The sequence below is a fragment of the Lolium perenne genome, chromosome 3 (genome assembly GCF_019359855.2).
Source record: "Lolium perenne isolate Kyuss_39 chromosome 3, Kyuss_2.0, whole genome shotgun sequence".
In the NCBI taxonomy this organism is placed as follows: Eukaryota; Viridiplantae; Streptophyta; class Magnoliopsida; order Poales; family Poaceae; genus Lolium; species Lolium perenne.
This window is the reverse complement of record NC_067246.2, coordinates 57,695,886-57,708,121: the sequence shown is the minus strand read 5'-3', so window position 1 is coordinate 57,708,121 and position 12,236 is coordinate 57,695,886. Positions and strand designations below refer to the sequence as shown.

Below are 12,236 nucleotides of genomic sequence, written 5' to 3'. Positions count from 1 at the left end.
TAGGGGTGGTCTAGGCCCACTAGGCGCCCCATCGACCTAATTCCTCCTCCTATTTATACATCTTCTCGGGAAAACCCTGGATACCCGAGCCTCCAACCACGAAAAGTTTCGTCACGGCCTCCATCGCAGAACCCATCTCGGGGGGTTCTGAAGCTCTTCCCGGCACCCTGTCGGAGGGGGAAATCATCGCCGAAGGCATCTAGATCGCCATGCCCGCCTCCGAAGTGATGCGTGAGTAGTTCATCCCTGGACTATGGGTCCATAGTAGTAGCTAGATGGTTATCTTCTCCACTTTGTGTTTCATGTATGGATCTTATGAGCTGCCCTACATGATCAAGATCATCTTTATGTAATCATATATGTTTGGTTTGGTGGGATCCGATGAATATTGTATACTCTGTTGAGATTGATTATATATTCATGTCATATGTTATTTTTGATCTTGCATGCTCTCCGTTGCTAGTAGAAACTGTGGCCAAGTGGACACTTGTGACTCCAAGAGGGGGTATTTATGCTCGATAGTAGGTTCATGCCTCTAGTTTTCTGGGAGAGTGACTTGATAATTTCTAAGATTGTAAATGTGTTGTTGCTACCAGGGAGAAAACAATAATGTTTTATCCGAGGGTAATTCTATTGTTTACTTTACACACATTGCTTAATGCGATAGTCTGTTGCTTGCAACTTAATACTGAAAGGGGTGTGGACGCTAACCTGAAGGTGGATTATTAGTCATGGACGCATTTGGATTACAGTCTATGTATTATGTTGTAATGCCCATATCAAATCTCATTGTAATCATCTTGTCATGTATTGATCGATATTCTGTCAATTGTCCATCTGTAATTTGTTCATCCAACATGCTATTTCTTTACGGAGAGACACCTCTAGTGAACTGTGGACCCTGGTCCTATTTCCTTTACTGATAAATTCTACTGCAATCATGTTCTGTTTACTTTCTCCAAACATCTCCTTCCATTCGATACGTCTAATCCTTTGTGTTCAGCAAACCAGTGAGATTGACAACCTCACTGTAAGTTGGGGCAAAGTACTTTGGTTGTGTTGTGTGTAGGTCCACGTTGTTGCTGAAGCCGGTAGTGTGCCCTGCCACTAGTCAGCCAGTAACACCTTCAGAAGTCACGCATTTGTCCTACTGGTCGATTAAACCTTGGTTTCGTACTGAGGGAAACCCCAAGAGGAAGGTGTGATGAGCACAGCAACAAGTTTTCCCTCGGTACGAAATCAAGGTTTAATCGACCAGTAGGAGAAAGGCGTGACTTCTGAAGGTGTTGCTGGCTGACTAGTGGCAGGACGCACTACCGGCGTCAGCAACAATGTGGAACCTACACACAACACAACCAAAATACTTTGCCTCAACTTACATTGAGGTTGTCAATCTCACCGGTTTGCTGAACACAAAGGATTAGACGTATCGAGTGGAAAGAGATGTTTGCAGTAATTAAAGAGAACAAGAATTGCAGTAAGTAAATAGAACATGATGATTGTACCAGTGTAAGAGAAAGGGACTGGGGTCCACATTTCACTAAAGGTGTCTCTCCATAGAGATAAATAGCATGTTGGGTGAATAAATTACAGCTGGACAATTGACAGAATATCGATCATACATGACAAGTTGATTACTATGAGATTTATTTGGGCACTACAACATAATACATAGACCGTGATCCAACTGCGTCTATGACTAATAATCCACCTTCCGGTTATCGTCTGAACCCCTTTCAGTATTAAGTTGCAAGCAACAGATTATCGCATTAAGCAATGTGTGTAAAGTAAACAATAGAATTACCCTTGGATAAAACATTGTTATTTTCTCCCTAGTAGCAACAACACATCTACAATCTTAGAAGTTATTGTCACTCTTCCACCAAACTAGAGGCATGAACCTACTATCGAGCATAAATACCCCTTCTTGTAGTCACAAGCATCTACTTGGCCAGAGTATCTACTAGCAACGGAGAGAATGCAAGATCACAAATAACATATGCATGGATATATAATCGACCTCAACATAGTATACAATATTCACTGGATCCCAGCAAACACAACATGTAGGATTACATAAGGATGATCTTGATCATGTAGGGCAGCTCACAAGATCTATACATGAAACACAAATTAGAGAAGACAACTATGTAGCTACTGCTATGGACCCATAGTCCAGGGATGAACTACTCACGCATCACTTCGGAGGCGGGCATGGCGATGTAGATTCCTACGGCGATGATTTCCGCCTCCGGCAGGGTGCCGGGAAGAGCTTCAGAACCCCCTGAGATGGGTTTTGCGATGGCGGGCGCGACATAAATTTTCGTGGATGGAGGCTCGGGTATCCAGGGTTTTCCCGAGGTCGTGAATAAATAGGCAAAGGGGCGATGTCGGTGGAGGCCAGGGGGCCCACACCACCCCTAGGCGCGGGCCAGGGCTAGGCCGCGCCTAGGGTAGGTGTGGCCGCCCTGCTGCCCCTCTCTAACTCCCCTCTGGACTCAGTCTTCGTTACGGTAAAATATTGACTTCGGCTTTTGTTTCGTCCAATTCCGAGAATATTTCTTGTACAACTTTTTTGAAATACAAAAACAGCAGAAAACAGGAACTGGCACTGTGGCATCTCGTTAATAGGTTAGTGCCGGAAATCATATAAAAGTGCATCGAAGTGTAAGCAAAACATATATGAATTGGTGTAAATTGTAAAACAAGCGTGGAGCATCAAAAATTATAGATACGTTTAAGACGTATCAGTGCGCGATCAGCATTCCAGATGGGAGTAGCCACCGAGGCTATGCTCGAGTACTTATAGTCGAGGATAGACTCGAAGTCTTTTTTCCAAAAGTTTTGCTTGACTTGAATTCTTGAATATGCTTATCGGGTACACGGTCAGCACTCCCGATGGGAGTAGCCTACGAGGCTATGCTCGAGTGCTTGTATTCGAGGATTGGCTCAAATTCTTTGTATGTCCCCGAGGATTTTCATCGATCGAGTCTTGAACTTTTCCCGCACTTGTAAATTTTTTAAATGTGCTCATGACGTCATTGCTGGCGATGATGGTGTGTTCGGGTTTGCCCGCAGAGATGCTTGACATGACTGGACGTTGCTGGGCCCTCCACCATGATGACGAATGCGTGGTGTGCGCCATGTCGTTGATTTTGACCGCAGGACCGTGCGAGAACCGAGGCGCCTAAGCAGCGCAACAACTTCCTCATTTTATGCGTTATTAGAGTAACTGCGACTGGCGGTTCGTATCTGTGCGACACGTGTGTTCCCTAAATTGTCTCCCCGGGAACCGTCCCTTTTGATCGGAACACCCTCCGTTGTCAAGCCGGAAGTTAAAAGGAAATATCTTTTCTCTGGGACAGTCATTTTCCCCTTGCGCCACTAACTTCATCTTGTTCCTCACGCTGCTGCTCTGTTCCTCTGCAACTTTTCTTCCCCCTTCCTTTTCCAATCACCGCACCTTCTGCTGGTGCCATGGGAAAGCCGAAAGGCAAGTGTGCGGCGGCCGGCGACGTGACGTCCAAGAAGGGACGCGCCAATGGCTGAGTGCGGTCTACCTTCAGCATCGATGATCTTAAAATCCTGCGCACCTCTGGCGCGCTCTCCACTGCGTCAACTCTTTGATGAAAGATGAAAAAACCAAAAAAGAAACTCAGCCCTTCCATCTCTTGGATAGATAGAGAAGGAGGGCAAAGGCCTTTGGTGTCCCATTCACAATTACTAGCTACTATTTTATCTCATGTCTTTCCTCGTTCATGGTTCGATATTACGGTGTCCTAGGCCTAGTGGAACCACACTAATCCATCCCAAATTTGGCGGTTAAACTCTACCGCGGTAACGATACTGGAGGGGAGGTCCTGCGGCAAAATAGCTCGACGCCAGAATGATAAAAAGCTTAACACCTCTTATTTTACTTTTTCACTATTGTGAAATACGAAAAAGATCCAAATAAAAAATGCAAAGGTCGTCTTATTCAAAACCTCAATCATCACATCCCCTCTCTCCCACTTCATGCCTCTTGACTGAGCCCTTAAATAGGAACTTACTAATTGACTACAGATTCATTTCTAAGTCATGAAAGAAGGTACTACTCATGTTAATCCATCTATTTTTGTTTGCTGAATTCATATACTGTGTGAGACTTTAGCTCTTACAATATCTTAGCAAGTTTCATTTTCATTATGTTTGTTGTTTGGTAGCCTATATTTTTCTGTTTGAATGAACAAATGAACATTTGCTGTTTACTGGCAAGGTAGAAGTTCGTCATACATGAATTGGACATGAGGTGATGTAAAGCTTTGATGTATACTAGAAAGAAATAGTGGAAATGTCCTGTTAATTTTGGAATGTGAATATAGTTATCCTCATGCTTGGCACTCTTGCACCGAAAGCAGACCCACAGCATTAATAAGAACACTCAGGATGGGACCCTGACATATCTGTGAATATGTCTTCTTAGCAGAGTGGTAAACTGCAGAATCTGAACCACTTCATCTATTTATTCAGGTATCACAAAGTCACAGCAAATTACCTAGTTCCAGAAATTTTTAGGCTTCTATCTATCCTCAGCAAAACTACTTTGTTCAGACATTAATACTACTTTAACCGACCTATTAAGCACCTCTTCAGCTACCTTTTAAGCACCTCTTCGCCTTTTTTTTTTTGCTTCAGACCATGCAAAGTTGCCGCTAGAATTTGCAGCACTAACACCATGGTTAATCTGCCAGTACTTCACATTTCAACTACCAGTAATTTTTCGGCATCGTTAACTGTCAGACTCACTAATCAAGCCTCGATGGCATGTGACAATAGCTGGGCCTTTCGCTTATTTCGCTATGTATGCGTCGCCCTCATCGTGTACTCTTCTACGAGCTTTGAGAAGAGAGACGACTTGTCCTCCAGCAACTTGGCCGGTGTGTCGAGCTCCAATGCCACACCTGCAAAGATTGGAATTGCTTTTAGTCAACCAACAGATGTGCCAAACAGATTGGATTTTGACGAATCAATGGGGCACGATGGTGCTTTATTTTTAAGGGCTAATGGCTGACCATTGTCAAGAAGCAAGACCATGTCGCTGCCAAGGACCGAGGTGATTCGATGGGCAATCGTGATGACCGTTGCTTCTGAAAAATTCTCCCGTAGTGTTTTCTGGATCAAGTTGTCCGTCGCGGTATCCACTGAGGCGGTGGCTTCGTCCAGAACCAGTATCTTGGTCCTTTTCAGAATCACTCTGCCAAGGCAGACAAGCTGGCGCTGACCCACGCTCCAGTTCTCTCCATTCTCTATCACTGCAAGGATAATTCACATAAATCTTTGGTTGGAATTTGGAAACAAAATTTAGTACTGGGAAAAATGTGAATGGTGTATGCTTAGTACTCCCTCCGTCCCATAATATAAGATGTTATTGGGGCTGATGGAGTATCAGATTTTCATTCCAGGAATCAAAATACGCAGAACACTATATTATACCTGGCGAGTCAAGTTTCAGCTCCTTTTTCCTGACCTCGTCTCCCAGCTGACAGTTATCCAAGGCCTGAAATGGAGCAAAAGAATCGGACTACAAGTTTAATTGTTAAGAAGAGAATCAGAGGACTGACAAGAAATGAAGTACCTGGAAATCTAAATTACCTCCCAAATTTGATTGTCATTGTACTCTCCAAGAGGGTCAAGGTTGCTCCTTATTGTTCCTTCGAACATCGTTGGGTCTTGTGGAATGATGCTCAACCTAGATCTCAGATCATGCAGTCCAATGGTGGAAATGTCGACACCATCTACTAGTATATGACCGATAGTAGGATCCACAATGCGGAAAAGGGCCTGTATAAGAGTTGATTTACCGCTGCCTGTTCTTCCAACAATACCAGTCTTCATGGCTCCAGGAAAAGTGACTGTAAGGCCCTTCAGAACAAATGGCAGTTGTGGAGCATATTTCAACTGCATCAAATTTAGAAGTTACAGATCTGTGCTATCTAGAATAATTATTCGCGATTAACAAACTACTGAAACTAATATTCTCTTGCCCATCAGAAAAGATTTATTATCAATAGCTCACTAAGAATGGCAGTGATATGAAATTTCTGCAGAACAACATGGTAACACAGGAAAAGGAGCTTAAGTAAACAGGATGAAAAACAATGAGGACATTTACATGGATGTTATGCAGCTGAATTTCACCCTCCGACGGCCAGTTATGAGGAAACTTATCTTCTGACATTGAAAGAGGGGGCTCTTCCGGAGTGCTGATATATTGAAGAATTCTTTCTACTGATATTATTTTGTTCTCTAAATTGCACATGCACCAGACTACCCATGTTTGCAGCATGTTCAAATTAAGCCCATATGTGACAGCAAGACCAGCAATTCCTGAAATCAGGATGTAAATTTAGTTACAGGCCCATAGCAACTCACCTCTTCTTTACTAGTACCATCTATTGGGTATAAATGTTGTTCCGAACTAGTAACAGCATACCTGGGTCAATGAGACCAGTCGGTAGACCGATCAGAAATATCAAAGAGAACGCAAATGTAAGAGCATCCCCACTCGTTGGCGCTCCCCACGCCCAAATCCGGCGAAATTTTCGTCCGGATTGGAGGAAGATTTGGCGTGGGGAGGAGTAGTTTCCCAGTCGTGTGCTCCCCAAGCGGCGTTTCTCGGGGAAAAAGAGGATGGCTCGGGGAATCCGGACGAAAGAGGAGACACGTGGGCGTGGGCGGTTGGTTTAGCTTCATCCGGAGTCCCCGGGAGACCCCCGGGAAACCGAGGATGGCATGGGGAGTCCGGACGAAAATAGGCTCAAATCCGGACCAAAACGAGGAACCGGGGGCCTGACTGGGCCGTTTTTCGCCGTCCGGATGAAAAAAGTGGCCATGGGGGGCTCTTTGGGGAGACGAGTGGAGATGCTCTAAGTGAAGATAGCACATCCAAGCGGAAGCAAAGCCACTCCATTGCTGCAGCATTATAGAATTTTGGTCGAGAGAAGGCATCCATTAGATGGCTATTAGTTGATACAAACTGATTTTCCTTTCCAAAACTTCTGATGGTTGCTGATCCAGTAACTGATTCTGCAAAATGCTGTATTATAGGAGATTTGCAAACCCCTACTAACCTTTGCAGCTCTCTGGCTGTATCGATGTAGTAGCGCTACAAAAAGATGAATATAATTTAGGTGCTGATTTTGCAGTTTAAACAGTATGGAGAATAAATGGGTTAAATAAAATTACCTGATACCAGAAGCAGGCAATGATTACAGGAACGAAAACAACAAACACCTGCCATGCAACCTGAGACATCACGGCAATAATCCCAACTAGTTGTATGATGGCAAATGCGACGGAACCCATCTTGTTAGCAATGCTTGTGTCCACTTCACTCTGATCATTTGAAGCCTAAACAATTTAACACTTGTGTCAGCATTGTCGAAGCAAATAAATTAAACTTTCCAGGAAATTTGAGGAAGTGCTGACTTACTCTATTCAAGATACGCCCACTCGGAGTGGAGTCGAAGAAAGACATAGGAGCTCTGAATATGGACACGTGCATCTTGGCGAACAGCATGGTTGCTGTCTTGTATGAAGCTGTCACAAGAAATAGTGCTCTTACAAGGGTGCACAGCGAGCTTGCACCAGCCAATGCAACGAAGACGTAGATCAGTGTCGACATGCTCACTGGAGGCTCAACGTCTTCCGACACAGGACAAGCCCAAGCCATCCAGTAATTGCTAGCAATCTGAAGTACTTGAAAAAGTGTCTGAGCTATCAACACGAATGGTATAAGAGCTCCCCCATAAGCCAATGTAAGGTACTTCCAGTAGACCCAGAACCCAACCCTGCCTTTTTCCCTTTCTTCTTCCTGCACCAGCTGCCCACTCTGAACCTTTTCAACATCTTCTTTTCCATTTTGTTTATCTTTCCCCTCAGCTGTGGACAATGACTTGGAAAAGCTTGCAGCGTCACTGGAAGAGAAAGCCTCACTGCCTCCGTTAGCAATATCAATCACATCCAATGCTGCGAGAGCACCTTGATGAGCACCAACCATTTCCATTAGCTCTTCCCCTGAGCCAAGTATTTCGTTGTACTTGCCTGCTTGTGCTATTCTTCCACCTTTCATTACCTACAATAGAATTCTTTCATCAGGAGAACCACACAATTTTTGAGGGTAAATTTACATGGAACTTTTGCCGATGAAATTCTGACCAAAATAAGATCAGCTGCTGGTAGGAATTCAATCTGGTGAGTAACATAAACCACTGTTTTTGAACCCAAAGCCCCAAGCAAGCATTCCTGCAAATGGTAGAAACTTCAAGAAATGTTCTGAAACTTATACTGAACAGAAGAGATCATATCATACCTTGAAGAGGTGGGATCCTGTATGAGCATCGACTGCACTGAATGGATCGTCAAATAAATAGATGTCGGCATCCTGGTACAGAGCTCGGGCTATCTGAATCCTTTGCTTCTGCCCACCACTAAGATTGATGCCCCGCTCTCCGATGACTGTCTCATCACCGAATGGTAAAATCTCCAAGTCTTTCTTCAGAGAACACGACTCAAGGACCCTGTCATACTTCTCACTGTCCATCTCCTTGCCGAAAAGTATGTTGTCCTGAATTTTTCCGCTCTGTATCCATGCCGACTGGCTGACATATGCCATTGCCCCGCAAGTCTTGACCTCTCCTGATAGCTTTGGCATCTCACCAAGAATGCAAGAGAGCAAGCATGATTTTCCAGAGCCGACTGTTCCACAGACCGCGACACGCGTGCCTTGCCGAGCTTGAAAGTTCAGGTCATTCAGAGTTGGCACTTCAGATGAGGCATCCCAGGAGAAGAACCCATTGCTTACCTCAATTGCAACATCGGATTTACCACTGGGCAACCTTAGCACAGCATCCATAGGCAACTCTTCGAGACAAAGGAAAGACGCTATCCTGTCCAGAGACACCTTAGTCTGAATCAAGACAGAGATTGCGTCAGGAAGGTTGTATATTGGTTTTTGAAGCACCCGGAACGTGGCCAACGCAGACAGCACCTTCCCTGACTCGAGTGGTATCCCTAGGAGCATGCAAGTTCCAAATGTTACGACGGCGACGAAGGTCGGGCCACCCCAGAACACAAAGGTGGCCACGGTGCACGTGTAGAGATACTTCTTGAGGCAGCTTTCCTCTTTGTTCCTGAGGTCAATGATCTTGGACAAGAACTTCATCTCCCACCCCTGCAGTTTAAGAATCCTCATGTTGCGCAGAATCTCAGAAGTGGCCTTCATCCTGACATCCTTGCACTCCATCAGCTTCCGCTGGAACTTCTCCTGCATTTGCATCGGAGGCACATTGGCGAGCATGACGAGAACGGTGGCACCGAGCGCAGCAAAGGAGGCAACCCCGAGGGTGGAGTAGAGGATGAACAATGCCATGGCTACTTGGATCAGCACCAACCAGAGGTCGTGCATGTACGATGAGAAATAGCCGACACGGTCGGCATCCACGCTGATGAGGTTGATCATCTCACCGCTTGTGCGGCTCTGTCGCGAGGTGCTCGACAGGGAGATCCCTTTTTTGTAGACGACGGAGACGAGCGCGGACCGCGCGCGTATCTCGGTCTGCTCCACCCGGAAGAACCAGTGGCGTTGCGACAAGCACTCGAACACCTTGGCTACGATGAAGATAACGACGATGAGCTTCCCCTTGCTGGCGTACCTCTCGTCGCCGTTGAGGTACTGTACCAGGGAGTTGATGAGGTATGGGCCGACGTAGATGGAAATGGTGTAGATCAGAGCGTACAGGGCTGTCAACGCGATGTGCCACCGCACGGTGCGCACAAGGGCCTTGGCGAGCTTGAACGCTGTGACCTTCTGGCCCCCGGAGCATAGTTGCCAGTAATCTGGGTCGCCCGGGTCGAGGAACGGGGTCGCGGGTCGCGGTTCCCTATCTCCAGGAACGAGGTTCGTAGAGGGGTATACCTCTCCGGGTCGCCATTTTGGTACGAGGATCGTGACCCACACAATTTTGGATCGATGGCCCTGGTATCATAAGAGGGATTGTTGTACCAAGGTATAGGTCAACTCCCTTAATCCCACTAGAAATTAATCTCACCTACGCGTCCCTTCGGGGACATCCGATAATCTCACCTACGCACTAATATTTTCCCCATTAATTGATCATCAATTCACATCCAAACTCTGGCGTCCTGGTACTCCGTTGCCCACAGATCGAGTTCTAGACCAACCAATAACCAACCAGCACTCTATCGCCGCAATCGGTGAGAGATCTTCCGGCCGGCCGGTGTAGCCATCCGTTTGGGACGGAGATGCTAAGCCTCCATGAACTCTAATCTTCTTCCCATCTTGGACTCTGATTTGGAGTCATCAAAACTTCGATTTGGATCGCGACCCGCCAGCGACCCACGTCGATCCATCTTCGTCCCCGACCCTCGATCCGGGTCGGTCGACCCCGGGTCACGGAACGGACCTTCGACCCCGAACCTGGCTACTATGCCCCGGAGCCGACGCCGGTGAGCGCCTCGAGGTTGGCATTGAACAAAGGGAGCAGGCCGGCCACGCTGTCGCCGATGTCAAGGTCCGGGACGTCGTCGAGGTCGAGCGTCTTCCTGTGGCCGACGGCGAGCAGGGGGGCCATCCAGGAGAAGGTGAGGAAGCTGAAGAAGCCAGCGCCGGTGAAAATGGAAGCGTCGACGGTGCCGTTCTCGGCGGCAGTGTTGCTTGCGCCATTGAGGAGAGGCTCCTCGGATTCCGAAGCAGAGCCGCCCACCGCCTCGCTCTTGGCCGAGAATCCGGCGACGAGCAGCACCACGCCCACGAGGACCGAGACGGCGTCGCGCGCCCACGAGAGGGCGGGCACGGGGAGTTTGTACTGGAGGGTCGTAGCGACGTCGACGGTGACTGCGAGGACGGAGAGCAGCAAGAAGAGCGCCCACCAGAGCCTGAGCGTCGCCGGGAACCACTCCTCCAGGCGGGGGCCGTACTCGAGCTGCAGGTACGCCGCCAGCAGAAGCCACGCGACCGCGCGCGTCGCGTAGTCAGCCACTGCGTCGGGCGCCCCCCACCCGGTCCCACCGTCCAGGTACCAGGAGACGAGTGAGTACGCGGAGAAAAAGACCTCGGACGCCGCCAGAGCCCACGTGGCGCGCAGCACGAGGCGGCACCACCGCAACCCGGCACCGGGGCCGCCTCTCCCTGACGCCGTAGACTCCTTCCCGCGGTGGCCGGCGGCGGCGGCGAAGAGGAGCCGGCCCGCGACGGCGAGCGCGAGCAGGAGGTGGGCCCCGGCGCCCACGGCGTGGAGTAGGACCGGACGCAGGAAGAATGGCAGGGGTTGCTGGTCGACGCCCGCCGCCATGGCTGCCGCTAAAGGCGACGAAGTGGAGGCGGACGAGGTGCGCATGGGGCGCGGCTGAGTGGAGTGGAGCGGGCTGCGGAGAGTGCGGTTAATATATATAGGCGGCGAGACGGCACGTACGTGCGTCACCGCTATGGCCGCCACCGGTCGTGACGGCGATAGGGAGGGTGCAAGGTACGTAGCGCCACCCCCGTCACCGTATCACCGTGGTCGTGACGACGGGAGATCCAATCCGCGGCCCGGCTGATCGAATTAAGGTTTTGGCACTGGTCCAGGATGTCTGCCGTCTTCAGTTTAAAAGGCTCATCACGAGCAGCTATTGTGCATCGTAAGAAACAAATGCAGCATTGATCAGAGAATAATGTGTCGGCATTGTTGAGTATAATACAGATTCGCATGCAGCTTTGATCAGAGCAAAATCTCGGTCATGCTGTTAGGCTGGACTCATAGTGCTAGTATCTTAGATAATATTATGCATCTTAGATCTACAAAAATGCTAATGTAGCATCTAATTAAGGAGGATAGATAGAATTAGAATAACATAGGTGGATACTTTATCATAACATCCGTTACGAAAAAGTTAATGCTAAATAGATCTTGTACACAGATTTGTATTGATATTTTACAAAACAATTAATTTAGAAGATTATATTACTGCTCTATAGAGATACGTAGTAGTATCATAGATAAGTATCACATGCATGATACTACTATATGATACTATGCACTATGATCAGCCTAATGATACTCTCCTTTGAACTGGGGAAAAAATGTCTCTGTTCCCATTTTGAGTGCTCCCATTAGCAATTTGTCGAGATCAACGTCAAAAACACAAGTTGGCTTGTTGACATAGGGCCGAGTGTATTAAGATTGGCGACTCAATTT

At 47.5% G+C, this 12,236-nt stretch overlaps 1 protein-coding gene across 1 annotated transcript; it reads right to left on the bottom strand.

The window, feature by feature from the left end:
- Nucleotides 1-4,470: 4,470 nt before the first annotated feature.
- LOC127341168 (ABC transporter C family member 3-like) lies at nucleotides 4,471-11,399 on the bottom strand. The gene is given in 12 exon segments (XM_071827954.1): nucleotides 4,471-4,940; nucleotides 5,052-5,291; nucleotides 5,473-5,536; nucleotides 5,632-5,937; nucleotides 6,152-6,366; nucleotides 6,473-6,533; nucleotides 6,911-7,144; nucleotides 7,225-7,389; nucleotides 7,472-8,113; nucleotides 8,197-8,283; nucleotides 8,351-9,844; nucleotides 10,464-11,399. Coding segments are annotated over 12 exon segments (4,545 nt in total). The 5' UTR covers nucleotides 11,397-11,399; the 3' UTR covers nucleotides 4,471-4,836.
- Nucleotides 11,400-12,236: the final 837 nt, after the last annotated feature.